The sequence below is a fragment of the Gadus morhua genome, chromosome 20 (genome assembly GCF_902167405.1).
Source record: "Gadus morhua chromosome 20, gadMor3.0, whole genome shotgun sequence".
Classification (NCBI taxonomy): Eukaryota; Metazoa; Chordata; class Actinopteri; order Gadiformes; family Gadidae; genus Gadus; species Gadus morhua.
Window position 1 is genome coordinate 1,397,716 of NC_044067.1, and position 26,178 is coordinate 1,423,893.

The following is a 26,178-nucleotide window of genomic DNA, read 5'->3' on the forward strand; positions in this document are numbered from 1 at the left end:
ACACAACATGCGCAAGCTTGCACTTCACAGTACAAAATAAGCGCATCGATAGGTAGTAACGTGACAGTTTTATGAGCACTGAATAAGGAGCAGAAAAACAGGGCACACAGGAATATAGTGTACTTAAGAAGACCGCATTTCCAAAAGCCCTTCTTCCAGAGATAGATAAACAAAACCTTTTTTTATTTATTTTTTTAAATGCAAATAGTTTAGACGTAGGCTACATTCAACAGCGTATAAATGAGCTTAAAAAAATGTCTGTTTCAGATAGGCTATTCTATATTGAAAGCGATCGTACATAGGCCTATGTCTTGTCATTTATAGCCTACATAATAACTTTAAACAAATCCAACACACACGTAACTCACCCACATGCCGCTGGTGTCAAATGGAGAAAAAAGGAAGGAGGGAAATCGTATAATGAATAAGGTAGGCTAACAATAATAGTGAAGCATGTGCAAATATTTCTCCTTCACGCGAGAGGAAAGGAATATCATAGTGCCTGGTCATCACAGCCTTATCCATTATCGAAACAAGTCCAAAATCCTTTGGTCTCCACATACAGGGGCAAAAACAGGTGGGCGAATCTGCATGAAGCCGTAACGTTGCCCCCGGCTGCACATCCCAACGAGATTCCGGAGTCGGGCACAAACGTGATGTAGTCTCCAAACACTCCACTTAAAACCAATCCCCCGACGTCTTTGTTCAGTTTGTCGCGGGCAGGCTTTCGGCGAATGTATGGGCTTCAACTGGGTCTGTGTAACTAGTTTCTTTACCGGCATGTTTCAGCAGCAGGCGGGAAGGATACACCAGTAGTCCACTTTCTTCTCCCACAGAATTTTTTTTGTGTCATCAAACCTCTGTCTTTTCTGTTGGAGATCAAATGAGTAGTCGGGATAGAGCCGGATGATGTTGTTTTCATGTCGCAGGGTGCCCAGCTGACGAGCCCGATCCGAAGCCCGTTCCTTATCCTGGTAGCGAAGGAATTGCATCATTATGACTCGGGGCGGTTGACCTGGCTTTGGTCTTGCCGCGAGAGCGCGGTGGGCACGCTGGAGCTCAATCCCATTGGGAAAGTTGACTGGCCCCAAAGTGTTAAGCAGAAGAATTCCCACAAATTTGGTGAGGCTGTTACCTTCCAAACCCTCTGAAAACCCATCAGACGGAGATTGCATCTCCGGGAGCGATTTTCCATGTCGTCCGCTTTTAATTTGAGATCGCTCACCATGTGCTCGGCCTGAGAGAGGCGCCTTGACAAGTTATCCACGTCGTTATCAATTCTGTTCAGGCCGCCTTCAAAGTCGTCTTGTTTCTTTTCGATGAGTGCTGTTTTCTGTTGCAAAGTTTTTAGAGTGGAATTTAGATCTTCAATCTTGCTGGTTATCATTTTGTTCCCTTCGCTGATAGCTGCCATCAGTTCAGCGGAGCTGTATTCCCGTTCAGCACCTTCTTGCTGGTTAGCCATGACCGGAGACGCAGGTTTTTGGCTAGCAGCTACGGGCGTGGAAACAAAAAGCCGTTCCTTTGATGGTCTCTTCTTAGGTGACATATGTGGAGGATAAGGTTCCGGTCCTGTTACTCTTAGAATGCAGTTTATGCTATTATTTCAAACTTTCAGTGCGTTACAAATCAGATATTTAATCTATGGTTACGGAGCCGTCCTTTCCGCGTCTGCTCTCTAGCTTGCCATCACGTGACCTCAGACTTGTGTCTTGATAAGAGGGACCGTGTAGTAGGGCTGTCACTTTTTCCAAAAATGAAATTTGAACGAATTTCGAATGTCCATAATTAATTCGAATACATTAGACCCCCCCCCCCCCCCCCCCCCCACCCCCCCATAGAACTATTAAAAAAAAAAAAAAAATAGTGGAAATCACGTATACCTACTGAATTCAAAACAGCACAGGATAAAAACACATCTTTGATAACACATTTGTAAACACAACAAGAGGAAGCTCCGACACACAAGTGCGGCTGTCTTTTACGCATTAACAATAACTGCTCGGAGCGCGATATGCGGAGCGCATGTCGTCCATGGCACACACAGCCTATATAAACGAACAATCTGTGAGGCCAACCTCCAACACGGCATGCTGCTCTTTTTATTCCTTACGGAAAGAAAATTACAAGTAGTCTCGCAGCTCTCCGTTACCGCTGCAGCTGCTTCTGTCAGCCGTGCTGTATAAGTCCCCAAAAAGGCTGCCCATCGCGCCCAGCGCAGCAGCGGACTTTTCTCCCTGTCGTGTGCGATCAGTGTCGGTCTCCGTTTCAGTGAGCTCGTGTGAGAGGCTTTCAGTCACGAGTTGTTTCTGTGCAGGGGAAAGGTGGACTAACCGGGAGAAGCGGGGATCCAGGAGGGCCGCTTTATTGAGGAGAAGCCACTCGCCGCTCTCTTCTTTATAGCGCATTTTTACAGTTCGAATGGAGAATTACACTTCGAATTCGAACTTTTCACCCCACCTTCGAACGAATATTCGAACTTTGAATAAAAAGTGACAGCCCTACCGTGTAGTGGTTCTATTTTACGCAAGCTAAGCCGTAAAGGCTTCGCCTTATGGGCTTGTCCCGTGAGCACACTCGCATGCCCGAAATTTTCAGCAATGCACCAATCAACGTGGGCCCAGCCAAAATTCCCCACGGCACTGTATATAACGTGGCGCACAGTATATTTCGTCCTCTTTTCTCCCAGCAGTTGTTTGAACCATCCACCAAGACTACTGCTTCTACCATCTATGATAAAGAAATGCAGCATGGGCGTGACGGAGCCAAGAGGCACGGCCCCGACGGAGCCAAGAGGTACGGCCCCTTCACAGCCTCTGCACCTCCTGCCCGGACGCTTCCACCTGGCCGGACCTCATCTCTCGCGGTATTCCCCGCTTAGAACTGCTCAGGTGGACATTTCTCGCGTTCAGAGAGAACCCCCACTGCAGCTTATAGTTCTTCCTCAGCCATGAGGATCGTCCCCTGTTTGGGGTAGATTAGACGGCGTGCAACACCTTGGCAGCGGGCTCTCTTGTGTGCGTTCCCGCCACTTCAACTGATCCAGTCTCTTTTTTGGAGCAGATCAGATGAGGATCTGTCCTTCATTCTGGTGGCCCTGGAGAGCCGTTCAGCTCTGTGGTTATGGCTGGCACTTTCAGACAAGCGCACGGGATGGGACAGTGCACCAGTCGGGATGGCTGTTGGTTTACTTCTGAGAGGTGGATCTATCAGGGCAGAGGCCGCCAGCAGTGGTTATCAATACCTTCCAGAGTGCCCCCGTGCCTTCCTCTTCCTCCCTCTACGCGGGAAAGTGTGGCTTTTTCTCGAAGTGGTGTGAAAAAAAACACGTTGTTGTAATGGATCGGGAAAGGACCCAAATGCAGCACATGTAGGCAGGCAGACGGTCAGTTATGTCTTTTATTCCCAGATAGGAGTAGACAGAAGACCGGCAGGGCGCAGGCAGGATCCGTTGTCGGGGGTGGAAGACCGTCGATCACCGGGACAGAGACAGAGCAGGCAGGTCGGGGACAGGCAGGGTCGATAACGGGGAATCAGTCCGGAAAACGCTGGAGAAACTATTACTGAAGACATAGGGCAATCTGGCACTGAGAGAACTGAGAGGGGAGAATGAGATGACAGAGAGGGGAGATCATGACAGTTGTCCCATCTCTCTGTGAGGTGGGAAGCGTCTCCTACAGCGCTTACTGGAGAAAGGTTTGGCTTTCTTCATCATCAAAGTCTATGTGGTAGCCATTTTGGCTGGCCACGCAGGCGGAAGTGAGGTGAGATAGTGAGGTGAGATGGTGGGGAGACCCCAAACCGCTTAATAACCATAGATTCCAATGATAGTCTAGATATATAAAATGTACTACATATACACTTTATATCTGAATGCGTAGTTGTAGTAAACAACATGGGTCAATGGTACTGCTGTGAAGTAGGACCATTGATACGGAGGACCTGTTCCAATATCTCCTCAATGACGTTGCACTCGTTCCCACAAGGCTTTCATTCAATTTTTGACCTCTTCCGTCAGACTGTGAGGCAGGTATAATAATACATATTGTGTGCCATTTTCATTAGCTGCATTTATCTTATTATATTATATGTAGATGAGAGGGAGAGAGAGACTGACCATGCCTCCTTCTTTTCTTGTTCCTCAGAAATGCTGGCTTTCTCCCCCTCCAACGGCTTCACCTAATGGGGAATCAAATGGTGTTTGATGTTCTAACAACTAACAAGATGTGTTGATTTTATTGGTATAAAACTCCATCAGGGTTGCGGCATCAAAGGTTTTCACAGTTGACAGTCAACATTTCTACTCAAAACACATTTCATTGCAGCATTATTTTCCTACCCTCAAGTATTTTATTGTCAGGTACACTGAGAAACTGAGGACTAAGCTGAGCACTGCAAAGCTTAAGAAAAGGCGAAACACCAGCAACCTACTAAACTCAAAAGGCATACCTTTAAGTTCAGTACATATAATTTTGCAGCCAGGTCCTGTTTTTCTTGCGTTAGTCTTCTAACGGCTTCCATTTACTCTCTTTCTCTGCTTACCTCAACGCTCTCGCAAGTTGGGGCAACAGTATGTACCCCCCAGACAATACTAAACTGATTTTACCAGAAGGGCCCTCTCCTGAGGTCTGTGGTGTGGTCGTGGTGGGGTTATTGTTGTCATGATCAAAAGACAGTTTCAGTACTGAATTATCATAGCAGCACAGTCACACGTAATATAATTCCATATGTAAATCAATGCATAAAGTATAATTGTTTTTTGTGTAAATGTCAGGCAGACCTAGCAACGACTTCCCTCCACCTGCCTGACTATCAATACAGTATTAAAAAGATACAGTATTAAAAAGATGCTTATTGGCTACCTTAACTTATTCATCATGTAGAGCTTTAATGAAGTTAGCATGTAATAAACACTCAATCTCTATTATTCTGATAATGACAAAAAATAGAAGAAAGCATTTTGATTATATTTGATGTACAATTTATAGTACATGAAATATAATGATATATATTTCTTCTTTACCTCTTCTGATTCATCATCTTCATCAGGCATCTCGTCACTGTCAACATAAACAATTGTCAGAAATGCCAAGCTCAGTCAATGACCAGTTTTCTGTATGTCCCTATAAGACTACATACAGGTGTCCTGTAGCGTACTATTCTGAAGGAAGGCAGTGCTGATAACTTTGGACTTTGACTGGAAAAGTCAAGTTTGTGAAGTGTTCAAGTTTCACTTGACAAAACCACAAGTATCACAGTATGTGGCTGCAGTGATTGAATAAAGTAATCAGTTAACATGAGATACATTTAGCTGTAACCATTAAAGATCATACAGGTAACTGTGACTGTATGATGACTATACCTAAAACACTCAAAACCCTGTGATTGTGGACTCACTCCGTTTCATCAGGGGATACGTTGTCGCTGGTCTCTGATGTGCTCGTGAAGGAGTTCTTGTTGTTTTGCTGAGAAGACAGTTTCAGTACTCTGAATTATCATAGCAGCACACTTCACACCTAATATAATTCAATATGGAAATCAATGCATAAAGTATAAATAGTTTTTGTGTAAATGTCAGGCCGACCTAGAAATGACTTCCCTCCACCTGCCTGACTAACGAATACAGTATTAAAAAGACCCAGTATTTAAAGATGATTATTGGCTACCTTAACTTATTCAACATGTAGAGCTTTTATGACATTGGCATGTAATAAACATTCTCAATCTTTATTATTCTGAGCAGATTTTTCATGTAGCGAGAGCTCAACCTCTAGTTGTAAATAAACCCATAGCAATAATGTGGAAAACCCAGTCGATAATGTAGAAAATTTCTGAGCGCATAATATAACAACATTTTGCCTATCATTTTACGACGCATAACATTCGTTCACCACAAATGACTCTTAATAGCAGTGGCATCATTTAAATATTTTTTTTACCATTCAGCGAACAAAAGGTAACATTGCTGATTATCATTTAGGGGGCCACTCAATGACATGCAGAAGTGTCATCAACACGCCCACAGAAGACATATAAGGTAATTTACATTTCCTACTGAGAAAATACTACCTCAGGGGTAGTATTATTCAGGAGATTTTCAGGGTAAAAATGTCAGGATATGTTGTTCACACATACAACCCATCAGGAGAATATCTGGACTTACACGCGCGTCTGAAAGCAGCTAGTGTGTGAACATTTGATAACATTAAAAATGTTGTTAATTTATGGTAACGGGTTCAATGTTTAAAAACATTGTGTTTAAAAACATAACGTCTTAGCTCGGCGAGTGTGTCGCTGCCGTTGTCTTGACGTGCGGTGTGTGCGCGTGCGTGCGTGTGTGTGTGTGCGTGCGTTTCCATGTATGTTCGTGCTCCTTTGCATGTGTGTGCGGTATGTGTATGCAGTTTGTATGTGCTTGCTTGAGGTGTATGTATGCGTTTGCGCGTGCTGTGTGTGTGTGTGTGAGCTGCTTGGCACATGCGCACATGAATAACATTATTAACTATTGCGACAGGCCTGCTATTATGGTAGTAAGATAATGATAAGAAATAGAATAAAGCATTTTGATTATATTTGATGTACAATTTATCTTACTTACAAAAGCAAAGAAATAGTTTCCCGACGCCACTTCTGATTCATCATCATTCTCGGTCATCTCGTCACTGTCAACATAAACAATTGTCAGAAATGCCAAGCTCAGTCAATGCTCAGTATGTCCCTATAAGACTACATACAGGTGTCCTGTACCGTACTATTCTGAAGGGAGGCAGTGCTGATAACTTTGGACTTTGACGGGAAAAGTCAAGTTTGTGAAGTATTCAAGTTTCACTTGACAAAACCACAAGTATCACAGTATGTGGCTGCAGTGATCGAATAAAGTAAACAGTTAACATGAGATACATTTAGCTGTTGCTGTTAAAGATCATACAGGTAACTTGGACTGTATGATGACTATACCTAAAACACTCAAAACCCTGTGTTTGTGGACTCACTCCGTTTCCTCAATGGGTTCTTTATCGCCGGGATTGGTACTTCTATTGTATTCTCCTAACTTGGTTGCGACATTTCTGATAGTGTTCCTGTAAAACAAAATATAAAAAAAAATATATTGTCTATATGGGCGTGAGGAATCGATTACTCGTTACAAATGAACTCGGTTGGTGGACAGGCAAACTCGAGTTTGCATATACACACACAAACAAAGTTTTCTGAAGCAAATGTATCAATTTTCTGTCGGCGCCACTAACGCATGACGTGGGCACAAAGAAAATTAAATGCATCCATTTCCATGGCGCGTTCCGTGCCGTGTGCAGGCACGCCAGAATTCAAAAAGTTAAGAGATGGCGGTTAAAGCAAACCGCAGCGAAGAATTGAAATACTTTAAAGAAATAGGAGATCATAAGGTGAAATGTAAAATATGCCAAGCGAAATCGAGCTACCAGAAAGTACTATGCGGCAACATATGCTCCTGAAACACAACGGTGAGTTCGGGAAAGCAGACCCGCAGCAACGGTGAAAGTGAAAGTGTGTCGGCTATTTTCACCGCCGCAAGACGCAGCTGTAATCCCGGGCATGTAGAGAAGATCACAACGCTGAGTATTTCCATAGTCCATTTGCTGCCGTTTTATTTGCAGCTTTAACCATTTATTTGCAATGGTTAGGCTACTTGTTTCGTTTTTTTTAAACTGTTACAGGCCTTGGTTCGACGTGATTCAAATTGTGAGACGCATATTTATTTTTGTAAGGAAAATGTGTTTTGAACGTTTGCAAAAATAAATAATGAATACTCTGATAACTCTGACTGTTTTGATGGAGAATAAGCATTACATGTTTGGTTGGTAATATTGCCGTTCATCATCAGGCCTATTCCTGCTGCAGATGCGTTGCATTCTAAAAATAGATTTGATTTAACGAGTACTCGATTGATCCTCGAGGAATTCCTTCGATCACTCGAGTTTGGAATTTACTACTCGTGCCCATCCCTAATATTGTCTGACTTGTGTCTTGTAAGAGGGGCTGTGTAGTGGTTATATTTCATGTAGGCTAAGCTATTTCGACTTGCATTACCCACGGCACCGTGTATATAACATGGCGCATAATAGCGTTCCCATACGCTTCCACCTGGCCGGACCTCATCTCTCGCGGTATTCCCAACTTCGGACTGCTCAGGTGGACATTTTCGCGTTCAGAGAGAACCCCCACTGCAGCTTATGGTTCTTCCTCAGCTATGAGGATCTTCCCCTGTTTGGGGTAGATTAGACGGCGTGCAACACCTTGGCAGCGGGCTCTCTTGTGTGCGTTCCCGCCACTTCAACTGATCCAGTCTCTTTTTTGGAGCAGATCAGATGAGGATCTGTCCTTCATTCTGGTGGCCCCGGAGAGCCGTTCAGCTCTGTGGTTATGGCTGGCACTTTCAGACAAGCGCACGGGATGGGACAGTGCACCAGTCGGGATGGCTGTTGGTTTACTTCTGAGAGGTGGATCTATCAGGGCAGAGGCCGCCAGCAGTGGTTATCAATACTTTCCAGAGTGCCCACGTGCCTTCCTCTTCCTCCCTCTACGCGGGAAAGTGGTGTGCTTTCTCGAAGTGGTGTGAAAAAAAACACGTAATGGATCGGGAGAGGACCCAAATGCAGCACACGTAGGCAGGCAGACGGTCAGTTATGTCTTTTATTCCCAGATTGGAGTAGACAGAAGACAGGCAGGGCGCAGGCAGGATCCGTTGTCGGGGGTGGAAGGCCGTCGATCACCGGGACAGAGACAGAGCAGGCAGGTCGGGGACAGACAGGGTCGATAACGGGGAATCAGTCCGGAAAACGCTGGAGAAACTATTACTGAAGACATAGGGCAATCTGGCACTGAGAGAACTGAGAGGGGAGTCTATATACCGGGTTGATTAGTGATCAGAGAGCAGCTGAGTGCAACAGGTGAGGAGAGTTGGGCTGATGAGTAGAGAGTGGTAGGCAGGCGGTGAGGAGAAGGAGGGGCCGGTGGAAAAACACTGGGAGCTAAGGTGAATGAGATGACTGAGAGGGGAGAATGAGATGACTGAGAGGGGAGAATGAGATGACTGAGAGGGGAGAATGAGATGACTGAGAGGGGAGAATGAGATGACTGAGAGGGGAGAATGAGATGACTGAGAGGGGAGAATGAGATGACTGAGAGGGGAGAATGAGATGACTGAGAGGGGAGAATGAGATGACTGAGAGGGGAGAATGAGATGACTGAGAGGGGAGAATGAGATGACTGAGAGGGGAGAATGAGATGACTGAGAGGGGAGAATGAGATGACTGAGAGGGGAGAATGAGATGACTGAGAGGGGAGAATGAGATGACTGAGAGGGGAGAATGAGATGACTGAGAGGGGTGAATGAGATGACTGAGAGGGGAGAATGAGATGACTGAGAGGGGAGAATGAGATGACTGAGAGGGGAGAATGAGATGACTGAGAGGGGAGAATGAGATGACTGAGAGGGGTGAATGAGATGACTGAGAGGGGAGAATGAGATGACTGAGAGGGGAGAATGAGATGACTGAGAGGGGAGAATGAGATGACTGAGAGGGGTGAATGAGATGACTGAGAGGGCAGATCATGACAGTCGTCCCGTCTCTCTGTAAGGTGGGAAGCGTCTCCTACAGTGCTTACTGGAGAAAGGTTTGGCTTTCTTCATCATCAAAGTCTATGTGGTAGCCGTTCTGGCTGGCCACGCAGGCTGTAACGGTAACCGTTTTTCATCCACCCACTGGTCGAAAGATTCTTGGGTGGGGCTAGACATGTTATGCCTGTTTTCTCATGTGCATACACAATGTTAGGGATCTTGCCAGAGTGTTGTTTTGGTTATCAAAGGACTGCATCATGGTCTTCCCCCGGCCCTTTATTCAGTTTTTACATGTTGGACATCAGAACATGTCACCTTCGCACTATCCACGGCCTTCGTCCATCACTCACACCCAACAGCACTGCAACTCTCAGACACGCATAAACTTTAAGATTCTTCTACTCACTTTCAAGGCCCTCCATAATCTCGCTCCTTCATACCTCTCTGAGCTCCTCCAGCCTTACACACTCTCCCTGCACTCCGCTCCCCCTGCCCGCTTGTCCCCGATGGGGCTCAGAGCTTTCAGCCGCTCTGCCCCTCGCCTCTGGAACTCTCTCCCACTATCCACCCATAGTATAGACAGTCTCTCCCCACCTTTAAAACCTCCATCAAAACTCACCTGTTCCGACTGGCCTATCCCACTTAACTCCACCTACCCGCCAATTTAATGAATATGTTGCATTGTTTATTTTAAAAATGTGTTTTGCTTTGCCCTATATTTGCCCATTTTAAATTGGTTGCTTGGCTTAACTGTAACGCAACCTCGAGAGTTTCGAAAGGCGCCCTGAAATAAAATGTATTATTATCATTATTAGGGGTCCAAGCCAACAGGTTGGATCCCTATTGTTTTTGTAAGGATTTTTATTAGGGGTCCAAGCCAACAGGTTGGATCCCTATTGTTTTTGTAAGGATTTTTCCTATTATACTTACCTCCCTAAAAGTGGGACCACAGCCCAAACCGTAAATGGTGCCGACATGCCAATTGCATGACTAGATCCAGATCTCTTCGGACTATGCAGACGACAAAATCCAGACACGCCGGTCACTAGGTGGCGCTATACCAAGGAATACGCGTTTGGGGCTATAACTCCCACACCGAACCTCCCACATTCAAAACCTTGTACACACAGATTCACTGGAGTCTGCTGCATCTTTTGGCATAGGCCACGCCCATTTGCGTCTAGAATTTTTTTTCGCAAAATCGCGAAAACCGCAAAACTGTTTTTTCGCTTCTCCTCCCACATTTCTCGACCAATCAACACCAAACTTTGCACACGGCATCTTCAGACGCACACGCAAAGAAACCCTCAGACAGTTTTTTGATCCGACGTTCGACGACGAAACGGTAGCGTTTTGAATATTGGTTTATTAGCTAAATTTGACGTGGAAAATCAAAAATCAAAAAAAAAAAAAAATTAGACATCGGATCGAGTCCACATTTTACACACATGTCGGGGCTAGCCTTAATGTCATTCGATAAAAAATTCGGAAGATTTCGCCATTAGGGGGCGCAATAAACGAGGAAATTGTATATCTTCTACAAAATTTCGCCGCGAAAACGCGTCACTGACTTCTCGCTACTCCTACCACAGTCAAATCCTTTGTATCCACAGGTTCAGGGTAGCGTTTTGAACACATGCTTCGCGTTGTGCCGGCGAAATGCACATTTCTTGTCGCGTTGTGCCGGCGAAATGCACACTTCTTGGACCCCTGCATAACTGCTTGCAGTTCTAGTTAGGGGTCCAAGCCAACAGGTTGGATCCCTATTGTTTTTGTAAGGATTTTTCTTATTATTATTATTATTATACTTCCCGCCTTGAAAGTCGGTCCACAGCCCAAACCGTAAATGGTGCACACGCGCCAATTACATGACTAGAACCAGGTCCGGCACCGCTACTCAGATAACCAAATCCAGACATGCCGGCCTCTAGGTGGCGCTATACCAAGGAGAAACACGTTTGGGGCTATAGCTCCCACACCGAACCTCCCACAGTCAAAAACTTGTACCCACTTATTCACTGGAGTCTGCTGCATCTTTTGGCATAGGCCACGCCCATTTGCGTCATTAATTTTTTTTCGCAAAATCGCGAAAACCGCAAAACTGTATTTTCGCTATCCCTCCCACATTTCTCGACCAATCAACACCAAACTTTGCACACGGCATCTTCAGACGCACACGCAAAGAAACCCTCAGACAGTTTTTTGATCCGACTTTCGACGACGAAACGGTAGAGTTTTGAATATTTGTTTATTAGCTAAATTAGACGTGGAATATCAAAAATCCAAAGAAATCCAAAATTAGACATCGGATCGAGTCCAAATTTTACACACATGTTGGTGTTAACGTTAATGTCGTTCGATAAAAAAATCGGAAAATTTCGCCATTAGGGGGCGCAATAAACGAGGAAATTGTATATCTTCTACACAATTTCGCCGCGAAAACGCCACACTTACTTCTCGCTACTCCTACCACAGTCAAATCCTTTGTATCCACAGGTTCAGGGTAGCGTTTTGAACACATGCTTCGCGTTGTGCCGGCGAAACGCACATTTCTTGTTGCGCTGTGCCGGCGAAATGCACACTTCTTGGACCCCTGCATAACTGCTTGCAGTTCTAGTTATACTTCCTTCGTTAGAAGTGGTACTACAGCCCAAACCGTAAATGGTGCGCACAAGCCAATTACATGACTAGATCCAGGTCCGTGAGCTGACGGCAGACGACAAAATCCAGACATGCCGGCCACTAGGTGGCGCTATACCAAAGAAAACTTGTTTGGGGCTATAACTCCCACACCGAACCTCCCACAGTCAGAAGAGTTAGACACACAGATTCACTGGAGTCTGCCGCATCTTTTGGCATAGGCCACGCCCATTTGCGTCTAGGAATATTTTTCGCAAAATCGCGAAAACCGCAAAACTGTTTTTTCCCTACTCCTCCCACATTTCTTGACCAATCGACACCAAACATCGGCATCTTCAGACGCACACGCAAAGAATGCATGAAACACTTTTTTGATGCGACCTTTGACGACGAAACGGTAGCGTTTTGAATATTGGTTTATTAGCTAAATTAGACGTGGAATATCAAAAATCCAAAGAAATCCAAAATTAGACATCGGATCGAGTCCACATTTTACACACATGTTGGTGCTAACCTTAATGTCGTTCGATAAAAATTTCGGAAAATTTCGCCATTAGGGGGCGCAATAAACGAGGAAATTGTATATCTTCTACAAAATTTCGCAGCGAAAACGCCACACTGACTTCTCGCTACTCCTACCACAGGTTCAGGGTAGCGTTTTGAACACATGCTTCGCTTTGTGCCGGCGAAACGCACATTTCTTGTCGCGTTGTGCCGGCGAAATGCACACTTCTTGGACCCCTGCATAACTGCTTGCAGTTCTAGTTAGGGGTCCAAGCCAACAGGTTGGATCCCTATTGTTTTTGTAAGGATTATTATTAGGGGTCCAAGCCAACAGGTTGGATCCCTATTGTTTTTGTAAGGATTTTTCCTATTATTATTATTAGGGGTCCAAGCCAACAGGTTGGATCCCTATTGTTTTTGTAAGGATTTTTATTATACTTCCCATCTAGAAGTGGTACCACAGCCCAAACCGTAAATGGTGCACACGCGCCAATTGCATCACTAGATCCAGGTCCGTGAACACTACGCAGACGACAAAATCCAGACATGCCGGCCAGTAGGTGGCGCTATACCAAGGAATACGCGTTTTGGGCTATAACTCCCACACCGAACCTCCCAGAGTCCAAAAACTTGTACACACAGATGCACTGGAGTCTGCTGCATCTTTTAGCTTAGGCCACGCCCATTTGCGTCTAGAATTTTTTTTCGCAAAATCGCGAAAACCGCAAAACAGTTTTTTCCCTACTCCTCCCACATTTCTTGACCAATCGACACCAAACTTTGCACACGACATCTTCAGACGCACACGCAAAGAATGCACGAAACACTTTTTTGATGCGACCTTTGACGACGAAACGGTAGCGTTTTGAATATTGGTTTATTAGCTAAATTAGACGTGGAATATCAAAAATCCAAAGAAATCCAAAATTAGACATCGGATCGAGTCCAAATTTTACACACATGTTGGTGTTAACCTTAACGTCGTTCGATAAAAAAATCGGAAAAATTCGCCATTAGGGGGCGCAATAAACGAGGAAATTGTATATCGTCTGCAAAATTTCGCCGCGAAAACGCTACACTGACTTCTCGCTACTCCTACCACAGTCAAATCCATTGTATCCACAGGTTCAGGGTAGCGTTTTCAACACATGCTTCGCGTTGTGCCGGCGAAACGCACATTTCTTGTCGCGTTGTGCCGGCGAAATGCACACTTCTTGGACCCCTGCATAACTGCTTGCAGTTCTAGTTAGGGGTCCAAGCCAACAGGATTGGATCCCTATTGTTTTTGTAAGGATTTTTAGGGGTCCAAGCCAACAGGTTGGATCCCTATTGTTTTTGTAAGGATTTTTCCTATTATTAGGGGTCCAAGCCAACAGGTTGGATCCCTATTGTTTTTGTAGTGTTTATTATTATACTTACCTCCTTGAAAGTGGTACCGCAGCCCAAACCGTAAATGGTGCCGACACGCCAATTGCATGACTACATCCAGATCCGTGGGGACTACGCAGACGCCAAAATCCAGACATGCCGGCCACTAGGTGGCGCTATACCTAGGAAAACACGTTCGGGGCTATAACTCCCACACCGAACCTTCCAGAGTCCAAAACCTTGTACCCACAGATGCACTGGAGTCTGCTGCATCTTTTGACCTAGGCCACGCCCATTTGCGTCTATGAATATTTTTCGCTAAATCGCGAAAACCGCAAAAATGTTTTTTCGCTACTCCTCCCACATTTCCCGACCAATTGACACAAAACTTTACACACGGCATCTTCAGACCTACACGAAAAGAATTCCTGGATTACTTTTTTGATCCGACCTCCGACGACGAAACGGTTGCGTTTTGAATATTGGTTTATTAGCTAAATTAGACGTGGAAAATCCAAAATCCCAAAAAAATCAAAATTACACATCGGATCGACTCCAAATTTTACACACATGTTGGTGCTAACCTTACTGTCGTACGATAAAAAATTCGGAAAATTTCGCAATTAGGGGGCGCCATAAACGAGGAAATTGTATATCTTCTACAAAATTTCGCCGCGAAAACGCTACACTGACTTCTCGCTACTCCTACCACAGTCAAATCCTTTGTATCCACAGGTTCAGGGTAGTGTTTTGAACACATGCTTCGCGTTGTGCCGGCGAAACGCACATTTCTTGTCGCGTTGTGCCGGCGAAATGCACACTTCTTGGACCCCTGCATAACTGCTTGCAGTTCTAGTTAGGGGTCCAAGCCAACAGGTTGGATCCCTATTGTTTTTGTAAGGATTTTTTTTATTATTATTATTCCAGCACTCCTCCCTAGAAGTGATACTACAGCCCAAACCGTAAATGGTGCCGACACGCCAATTGCATGACTAGATCCAGATCCGTGGGGACTACGCAGACGACAAAATCCAGACATGCCGGCCACTAGGTGGCGCTATACCAAGGAATACGCGTTTGGGGCTATAACTCCCACACCGAACCTCCCACAGTCAAAAACTTGTACGCACATATGCACTGGAGTCTGCTGCATCTTTTGGCATAGGCCACGCCCATTTGCGTCCATAATTTTTTTTCGCAAAATCGCGAAAACCGCAAAACAGTTTTTTCCCTACTCCTCCCACATTTCTTGACCGATCGACACCAAACTTTGCACACGGCATCTTCAGACACACACGCAAAGAATGCTTGAACACTTTTTTGATCCGACCCTCGACGACGAAACGGTAGCGTTTTGAACATTGGTTTATTAGCTACGTTTTACGCCGAAACGCAAAAATTCAAAAAATACCAAAATTAGACATCGGATCAAGTCCGAATTTTAGACACATGTCGGTGCTACCCTAAATGGCGGTCAATAAAGAATTCGGAATATTTCGCCATTAGGGGGCGCAATAAACAAGGAAATTGTATATCTTCTAATTGGCCAAAGGAATGTTCTTCAAACTCAAGGGAAACCATCAAGGGGCAAACCCGAGTCTATATAAAAATTATGGTCAAGAATTATTAATGTGGGCGGGAGTTATTTGGAAAAGGAAAATTGTCTTTGGAAAATTTCGCCACAAGAGGGCGCAAAAAAACGACGAAATAATACATCTCCTAATTGGCCAATGGAATGTTCTGAAAACGCGTTTTGGGCTATAACTCCCACACCGAACCTCCCACAGTCAAAACCTTTCTATCCACAGATTCACTGGAGTCAGCTGCATCTTTTGGCATACGCCGTTTCTCAATTTCGAACACATGCTTCGCGTTGTGCCGGCGAAATGCACACTTCTTGGACCCCTGCATAACTGCTTGCAGTTCTAGTTATTAGGGGTCCAAGCCAACAGGTTGGATCCCTATTGTTTTTGTAAGGATTATTATTATTTTTATACTACCTCCCCTTAGAAGTGGTACCACAGCCCAAACCGTAAATGGTGACGACACGCCAATTGCATGACTAGATTCAGGTCCGGCACCGCTACTCAGATAACCAAATCCAGACATGCCGGCCACTAGGTGGCGCTATACCAAGGAATACGCGTTTGGGGCTATAACTCCCACACCGAACCTCCCACAGTCAAAAACTTGTACCCACTTATTCACTGGAGTCTGCTGCATCTTTTGGCATAGGCCACGCCCATTTGCGTCAGTAATTTTTTTTCGCAAAATCGCGAAAACCGCAAAACTGTATTTTCGCTACTCCTCCCACATTTCTTAACCAATCGACACCAAACTTTGCACACGACATCTTCAGACGCACACGCAAAGAATGCATGAAACACTTTTTTGATGCGACCTTTGACGACGAAACGGTAGCGTTTTGAATATTGGTTTATTAGCTAAATTAGACGTGGAATATCAAAAATCCAAAGAAATCCAAAATTAGACATCGGATCGAGTCCAAATTTTACACACATGTTGGTGTTAACCTTAACGTCGTTCGATAAAAAATTCGGAAAAATTCGTCATTAGGAGGCGCAATAAACGAGGAGATTGTATATCGTCTACAAAATTTCGCCGCGAAAACGCTACACTGACTTCTCGCTACTCCTACCACAGTCAAATCCTTTGTATCCACAGGTTCAGGGTAGCGTTTTGAACACATGCTTCGCGTTGTGCCGGCGAAATGCACACTTCTTGGACCCCTGCATAACTGCTTGCAGTTCTAGTTATTATACTTCCCGCGCTAAAAGTGGGCCCACAGCCCAAACCGTAAATGGTGCCGACACGCCAATTGCATGACTAGATCCAGGTCAGGCACCGCTACTCAGATAACAAAATCCAGACACGCCGGCCACTAGGTGGCGCTATACCAAGGAAAGACGCGTTTGGGGCTATAACTCCCACACCGAACCTCCCACATTCAAAACCTTGTACACACATGTTCACTGGAGTCTGCTGCATCTTTTGGCATAGGCCACGCCCATTTGCGTCTAGAATTTTTTTTCGCAAAATCGCGAAAACCGCAAAACTGTTTTTTCCCTACTCCTCCCACATTTCTTAACCAATCGACACCAAACTTTGCACACGACATCTTCACACGCACACGCAAAGAATGCACGGAACACTTTTTTGATGCGACCTTTGATAACGAAACGGTAGCGTTTTGAATATTGGTATATTAGCTAAATTAGACGTGGAATATCAAAAATCCAAAGAAATCCAAAATTAGCCATCGGATCGAGTCCACATTTTACACACATGTTGGTGCTAACCTTTATGTCGTTCGATACAAATTTCGGAAAATTTCGCCATTAGGGGGCGCAATAAACGAGGAAATTGTATATCTTCTAATTGGCAGAAGGAATGTTCTTCAAACTCAAGGGAAACCATCAAGGGGCAAACCCGAGTCTATATAGAAAATATGGCCAAGAATTATTAATGTGGGCGGGAGTTATTTGGCAAAGGAAAATTGTCTTTGGAAAATTTCGCCACAGGGCGGCGCCAAAAAACCACGACATTGTCTATCTCCTATTTGGCCAATGTTCTGAAAACGTGTTTTAGGCTATAACTCCCACACCGAAGCTCAAACAGTCAAAACATTTATATCCACATGTTGTTCACGGTAGCGTTTTTAATACTTGCTTCGCGTTGTGCCGGCGAAATGCACATTTCTTGTCGCGTTGTGCCGGCGAAATGCACACTTCTTGGACCCCTGCATAACTGCTTGCAGTTCTAGTTATACTTCCCCCCGTACTTGTGGGACTACAGCCCAAACCGTAAATGGTGCACACGCGCCAATTACATGACTAGAACCAGGTCCGGCACCGCTACTCAGATAACCAAATCCAGACACGCCGGCCACTAGGTGGCGCTATACCAAGGAAAGACGCGTTTGGGTCTATAACTCCCACACCGAACCTCCCACAGTCAAAAACTTGTACGCACATATTCACTGGAGTCTGCTGGATCTTTTGGCATAGGCCACGCCCATTTCCGTCTATAATTTTTTTTCGCAAAATCGCGAAAACCGCAAAACTGTTTTTTCCCTACTCCTTCCACATTTCTCGCCCGATCAACACCAAACTTTGCACACGACATCTTCAGACGCACATGCAAAGAATGCATGAAACACTTTTTTGATGCGACCTTTGACGACGAAACGGTAGTGTTTTGAATATTGGTATATTAGCTAAATTAGACGTGGAATATCAAAAATCCAAGGAAATCCAAAATTAGACATCGGATCGAGGCCACATTTTACACACATGTTGGTGCTAACCTTAATGTCGTTCGATAAAAATTTCGGAAAATTTCGCCATTAGGGGGCGCAATAAACGAGGAAATTGTATATCTTCTACAAAATTTCGCCGTGAAAACGCTACACTGACTTCTCGCTACTCCTACCACAGTCAAATCCTTTGTATCCACATGTTCAGGGTAGCGTTTTCAACACATGCTTCGCGTCGTGCCGGCGAAACGCACATTTCTTGTCGCGTTGTGCCGGCGAAATGCACACTTCTTGGACCCCTGCATAACTGCTTGCAGTTCTAGTTAGGGGTCCAAGCCAACAGGTTGGATCCCTATTGTTTTTGTAAGGATTTTTCCTATTATTATTATTATTATTAGGGGTCCAAGCCAACAGGTTGGATCCCTATTGTTTTTGTAAGGATTTTTTTTATTATTATTCCCGCGCTAAAAGTGGGCCCACAGCCCAAACCGTAAATGGTGCCGACACGCCAATTGCATGACTTGATCCAGGTCCGGCACCGCTACTCAGATAACAAAATCCAGACACGCCGGCCACTAGGTGGCGCTATACCAAGGAAAGACGCGTTTGGGGCTATAACTCCCACACCGAACCTCCCACATTCAAAACCTTGTACACACATATTCACTGGAGTCTGCTGCATCTTTTGGCATAGGCCACGCCCATTTGCGTCCATAATTTTTTTTCGCAAAATCGCGAAAACCGCAAAACTGTTTTTTCCCTACTCCTCCCACATTTCTTGACCAATAAACACCAAACTTTGCACACGACATCTTCAGACGCACACGCAAAGAAAGCACGAAACACTTTTTTGATCCGTCCTTCGATTACGAAACGGTAGCGTTTTGAATATTGGTTTATTAGCTAAATTATACGTGGAATATCAAAAATCCAAAGAAATCCAAAATTAGACCTCGGATCGAGTCCACATTTTACACACATGTTGGTGCTAACCTTAATGTCGTTCGATAAAAATCTCGGAAAATTTCGCCATTAGGGGGCGCAATAAACGAGGAAATTGTATATTTTCTACAAAATTTCGCTGCGAAAACGCTACAATGACTTCTCGCTACTCCTACCACAGTCAAATCCTTTGTATCCACAGGTTCAGGGTGGCGAAATGCACATTTCTTGTCGCGTTGTGCCGGCGAAATGCACACTTCTTGGACCCCTGCATAACTGCTTGCAGTTCTAGTTATTATTATTCTTCCCCCCGTACTTGTGGGACTACAGCCCAAACCGTAAATGGTGCACACGCGCCAATTGCATGACTAGATCCAGGTCCGGCACCGCTACTCAGATAACCAAATCCAGACGCGCCGGCCACTAGGTGGCGCTATACCAAGGACAGACGCGTTTGGGGCAATAACTCCCACACCGAATCTCCCACATTCAAAAACTTGTACGCACAGATTCACTGGAGCCTGCTGCATCTTTTGGCATAGGCCACGCCCATTTGCGTCTATAATTTTTTTTCGCAAAATCGCGAAAACCGCAAAAATGCTTTTTCCCTACTCCTCCCACATTTCTTGACCAATCAACACCAAACTTTGCACACGACATCTTCAGACGCACGCACAAAGAATGCAGGAAACAATTTTTTGATGCGACCTTTGACAACGAAACGGTAGCGTTTTGAATATTGGTTTATTAGCTAAATTAGACGTGGAATATCAAAAATCCAAAGAAATCCAAAATTAGACATCGGATCGAGTCCAAATTTTACACACATGTTGGTGTTAATCTTAATGTCGTTCGATAAAAATTTCGGAAAAATTCGCCATTAGGGGGCGCAATAAACGAGGAAATTGTATATCTTCTACAAAATTTCGCCGCGAAAACGCTACCCTGACTTCTTGCTACTCCTACCACAGTCAAATCCTTTGTATCCACAGGTTCAGGGTAGCGTTTCGAACACATGCTTCACGTTGTGCCGGCAAAACGCACATTTCTTGTCGCGTTGTGCCGGCGAAATGCACACTTCTTGTTATACTTCCCCCCGTACTTGTGGGACCACAGCCCAAACCGTAAATGGTGCGGACATGCCAATAGCATGACTGGATCCAGGTCCGGCACCGCTACTCAGATAACAAAATCCAGACACGCCGGTCACTAGGTGGCGCTATACCAAGGAATACGCGTTTGGGGCTATAACTCCCACACCGAACCTCCCAGAGTCCAAAAACTTGTACACACAGATGCACTGGAGTCTGCTGCATCTTTTGGCCTAGGCCACGCCCATTTGCGTCCATAATTTTTTTTCGCAAAATCGCGAAAACCGCTAAACAGTTTTTTCCCTACTCCTCCCACATTTCTTGACCAATCGACACCAAACTTTGCACACAAGATTTTCAGACGCACACGCATAGAATTGATAGACACTTTTTTGATCGGACCTTCGACGACGAAACGGTAGCGTTTTGAATATTGGTTTATGAGCTAAATTAGACGTGGAAAATCAAAAATCCAAAGAAATCCAAAATTAGACATCTGAACGAGTCCAAATTTTACAGACATGTTGGTGCTAACCTTAATGACGTTCGATAAAAATTTCGGAAAATTTCGCCATTAGGGGGCGCAATAAACGAGGAAATTGTATATCTTCTAATTGGCCAAAGGAATGTTCTTCAAACTCAAGGGAAACCATCAAGGGGCAAACCCGAGTCTATATAGAAAATATGGCCAAGAATTATTAATGTGGGCGGGAGTTATTTGGCAAAGGAAAATTGTCTTTGGAAAATTTCGCCACAGGGCGGCGCCAAAAAACGACGACATTGTCTATCTCCTATTTGGCCAATGGAATGTTCTGAAAACGCGTTTCAGGCTATAACTCCCACACCGAAGCTCCCACAGTCAAAACCCTTATATCCACATGTTGTTCACGGTAGCGTTTTGAATACTTGCTTCGCGTTGTGCCGGCGAAATGCACATTTCTTATAGCGTTGTGCCGGCGAAATGCACACTTCTTGGACCCCTGCATAACTGCTTGCAGTTCTAGTTATTATTAGGGGTCCAAGCCAACAGGTTGGATCCCTATTGTTTTTGTAAGGATTTTTCTTATTAGGGGTCCAAGCCAACAGGTTGGATCCCTATTGTTTTTGTAAGGATTATTAGGGGTCCAAGCCAACAGGTTGGATCCCTATTGTTTTTGTAAGGATTTTTCCTATTATACTTACCTCCCTAAAAGTGGGACCACAGCCCAAACCGTAAATGGTGCCGACACGCCAATTGCATGACTAGATCCAGATCTCTTCGGACTATGCAGACGACAAAATCCAGACACGCCGGTCACTAGGTGGCGCTATACCAAGGAATACGCGTTTGGGGCTATAACTCCCACACCGAACCTCCCACATTCAAAACCTTATACACACAGATTCACTGGAGTCTGCTGCATCTTTTGGCATAGGCCACGCCCATTTGCGTCTAGAATTTTTTTTCGCAAAATCGCGAAAACCGCAAAACTGTTTTTTCGCTACTCCTCCCACATTTCTCTACCAATCAACACCAAACTTTGCACACGGCATCTTCAGACGCACACGCAAGGAAACCCTCAGACAGTTTTTTGATCCGACTTTCGACGACGAAACGGTAGCGTTTTGAATATTGGTTTATTAGCTAAATTAGACGTGGAATATCAAAAATCCAAAGAAATCCAAAATGAGACATCGGATCGAGTCCAAATTTTACACACATGTTGGTGTTAACCTTAACGTCGTTCGATAAAAAATTCGGAAAAATTCGCCATTAGGGGGCGCAATAAACGAGGAAATTGTATATCGTCTACAAAATTTCGCCGCAAAAACGCTACACTGACTTCTCGCTACTCCTACCACAGTCAAATCCTTTGTATCCACAGGTTCAGGGTAGCGTTTTGAACACATGCTTCGCGTTGTGCCGGCGAAACGCACATTTCTTGTCGCGTTGTGCCGGCGAAATGCACACTTCTTGGACCCCTGCATAACTGCTTGCAGTTCTAGTTAGGGGTCCAAGCCAACAGGTTGGATCCCTATTGTTTTTGTAAGGATTTTTATTAGGGGTCCAAGCCAACAGGTTGGATCCCTATTGTTTTTGTAGTGTTTGTTATTATTCCCCCTGAAAGTGGGTCCACAGCCCAAACCGTAAATGGTGCACACGCGCCAATTACATGACTAGAACCAGGTCCGGCACCGCTACTCAGATAACCAAATCCAGACATGCCGGCCACTAGGTGGCGCTATACCAAGGAGAAACACGTTTGGGGCTATAGCTCCCACACCGAACCTCCCACAGTCAAAAACTTGTACCCACATATTCACTGGAGTCTGCTGCATCTTTTGGCATAGGCCACGCCCATTTGCGTCCATAATTTTTTTTCGCAAAATCGCGAAAACCGCTAAACTGCTTTTTCGCTACTCCTCCCACATTTCTTGACCAATCGACACCAAACTTTGCATACAACATCTTCAGACGAACACGGACAGAAACCCTCAGACACTTTTTTTATCCGACCTTCGATGACGAAACGGTAGCGTTTTGAATATTTGTTTATTAGCTAAATTAGACGTGGAATATCAAAAATCCAAAGAAATCCAAAATTAGACATCGGATCGAGTCCAAATTTTACAAACATGTTGGTGCTAACGTTAATGTCGTTCGAAAAAAATTTCGAAAAATTTCGCCATTAGGGGGCGCAATAAACGAGGACATTGTATATCTTCTACAAAATTTCGCCGCGAAAACGCTACACTGACTTCTCGCTACTCCTACCACAGTCAAATCCTTTGTATCCACAGGTTCAGGGTAGCGTTTTGAACACATGCTTCGCGTTGTGCCGGCGAAACGCACATTTCTTGTCGCGTTGTGCCGGCGAAATGCACACTTCTTGGACCCCTGCATAACTGCTTGCAGTTCTAGTTATTATTCTTATACTTCCTACCAAGAAAGTGGTACCACAGCCCAGACCGTAAATGTTGCCGACATGCCAATTGCATGACTAGATCCAGGTCCGTGAAGACTATGCAGACGACAAAATCCAGACACGCCGGCCACTAGGTGGCGCTATACCAAGGAAAGACGCGTTTGGGGCTATAACTCCCACACCGAACCTCCTGCAGTCAAAAACTTGTACGCACATATTCACTGGAGTCTGCTGCATCTTTTGGCATAGGCCACGCCCATTTGCGTCTAGAATTGTTTTTCGCAAAATCGCGAAAACCGCAAAACTGTTTTTTCCCTACTCCTCCCACATTTCTAGACCAATCGACACCAATCTTTGCACACGACATCTTCAGACACACACGCAAAGAATGCACGAAAGACTTTCTTGATCCGACCTTCGACGACGAAACGGTAGCGTTTTGAATATTGGTTTATTAGCTAAATTAGACGTGGAATAGCAAAAATCCAAAGAAATCCAAAATGAGACATCGGATCGAGTCCAAATTTTACACACATGTTGGTGCTAACCATACTGTCGTTCGATAAAAATTTCGGAAAATTTCGCCATTAGGGGGCGCAATAAACGAGGAAATTGTATATCTTCTAATTGGCCAGAGGAATGTTCTTCAAACCCGAGGGAAACCATCAAGGGGCAATCCCGAGTCTATATAGAAAATATGGCCAAGAAATATTAATGTGGGCGGGAGTTATTTGGCAAAGGAAAATTGTCTTTGGAAAACTTCGCCACAGGGCGGCGCCAAAAAACCACCACATTGTCTATCTCCTATTTGGCCAATGTTCTGAAAACGCGTTTTAGGCTATAACTCCCACACCGAAGCTCCCACAGTCAAAACCTTTATATCCACAGGTTCAGGGTAGCGTTTTGAACACATGCTTCGCGTTGTGCCGGCGAAACGCACATTTCTTGTCGCGTTGTGCCGGCGAAATGCACACTTCTTGGACCCCTGCATAACTGCTTGCAGTTCTAGTTAGGGGTCCAAGCCAACAGGTTGGATCCCTATTGTTTTTGTAAGGATTTTTATTATACTTCCCATCTAGAAGTGGTACCACAGCCCAAACCGTAAATGGTGCACACGCGCCAATTGCATCACTAGATCCAGGTCCGTGAACACTACGCAGACGACAAAATCCAGACATGCCGGCCACTAGGTGGCGCTATACCAAGGAATACGCGTTTTGGGCTATAACTCCACTTTTTTGATGCGACCTTTGACGACGAAACGGTAGCGTTTTGAATATTGGTTTATTAGCTAAATTAGACGTGGAATATCAAAAATCCAAAGAAATCCAAAATTAGACATCGGATCGAGTCCAAATTTTACACACATGTTGGTGTTAACCTTAACGTCGTTCGATAAAAAAATCGGAAAAATTCGCCATTAGGGGGCGCAATAAACGAGGAAATTGTATATCGTCTGCAAAATTTCGCCGCGAAAACGCCACACTGACTTCTCGCTACTCCTACCACAGTCAAATCCATTGTATCCACAGGTTCAGGGTAGCGTTTTCAACACATGCTTCGCGTTGTGCCGGCGAAACGCACATTTCTTGTCGCGTTGAGCCGGCGAAATGCACACTTCTTGGACCCCTGCATAATTAGGGGTCCAAGCCAACAGGTTGGATCCCTATTGTTTTTGTAGTGTTTATTATTATTATACTTACCTCCCTAAAAGTGTGCCCACAGCCCAAACCGTAAATGGTGCCGACACGCCAATTGCATGACTAGATCCAGATCCGTGGGGACTACGCAGACGACAAAATCCAGACATGCCGGCCACTAGGTGGCGCTATACCAAGGAATACGCGTTTGGGGCTATAACTCCCACACTGAACCTCCCACAGTCAAAAACTTGTACGCACATATTCACTGGAGTCTGCTGCATCTTTTGGCATAGGCCACGCCCATTTGCGTCTAGAATTTTTTTTCGCAAAATCGCGAAAACCGCAAAACTTTTTTTTCCCTACTCCTCCCACATTTCTTGACCAATCAACACCAAACTTTGCAAACGGCATCTTCAGACGCACACGCAAAGAATGCTCGAACACTTTTTTGATCCGACCTTCGACGACGAAACGGTAGCGTTTTGAATATTGGTTTATGAGCTAAATTAGACGTGGAAAATCAAAAATCCAAAAAAATCAAAAATTACACATCGGATCGAGTCCAAATTTAACACACATGTTAGCGCCACCCTTAACGACGTTCGAATAAAAATTCGGAAAATTACGCCCTAAGGGGGCGCTATAAACGAGGAAATTGTATATCTTCTAATTGGCCAAAGGAATGTTCTTCAAACTCAAGGGAAAACATCAAGGGGCAAACCCGAGTCTATATAGAAAATATGGCCAAGAATTATTAATGTTGGCGGGAGTTATTTGGCAAAGGAAAATTGTCTTTGGAAAATTTCGCCACAAGGCGGCGCCAAAAAACGACAACATTGTCTATCTCCTATTTGGCCAATGGAATGTTCTGAAAACGCGTTTTAGGCTGTAACTCCCACACCGAAGCTCCCACAGTCAAAACCTTTATATCCACATGTTGTTCACGGTAGCGTTTTGAACACTTGCTTCGCGTTGTGCCGGCGAAATGCACATTTCTTGTCGCGTTGTGCCGGCGAAATGCACACTTCTTGGACCCCTGCATAACTGCTTGCAGTTCTAGTTAGGGGTCCAAGCCAACAGGTTGGATCCCTATTGTTTTTGTAAGGATTTTTATTATTAGGGGTCCAAGCCAACAGGTTGGATCCCTATTGTTTTTGTAAGGATTTTTATACTTCCCGCGGTGAAAGTGATACTACAGCCCAAACCGTAA

The 26,178-nt window shown here is 44.7% G+C and overlaps 2 protein-coding genes across 6 annotated transcripts in view; both read right to left on the minus strand.

Annotated features, from left to right (window-relative positions):
- Positions 1-26,178, minus strand: part of LOC115533112 (MORC family CW-type zinc finger protein 3) — a 267,109-nt gene that overhangs the window by 127,520 nt on the left and 113,411 nt on the right. The gene's annotated exons all lie outside the window — the stretch shown is intronic.
- Positions 1-26,178, minus strand: part of LOC115533113 (glutamic acid-rich protein-like) — a 148,945-nt gene that overhangs the window by 97,103 nt on the left and 25,664 nt on the right. For all 4 annotated transcript variants that reach the window (XM_030343385.1, XM_030343383.1, XM_030343386.1 and 1 more), the window contains exons 3-7: positions 6,993-7,079; positions 6,599-6,662; positions 5,398-5,465; positions 5,024-5,060; positions 4,118-4,179 (exon numbers count right to left, since the gene is read on the minus strand). In XM_030343385.1, the coding sequence (XP_030199245.1) occupies positions 4,118-4,179; positions 5,024-5,060; positions 5,398-5,465; positions 6,599-6,662; positions 6,993-7,079 (318 nt within the window). The remainder of the gene's footprint in view (positions 1-4,117; positions 4,180-5,023; positions 5,061-5,397; positions 5,466-6,598; positions 6,663-6,992; positions 7,080-26,178) is intronic.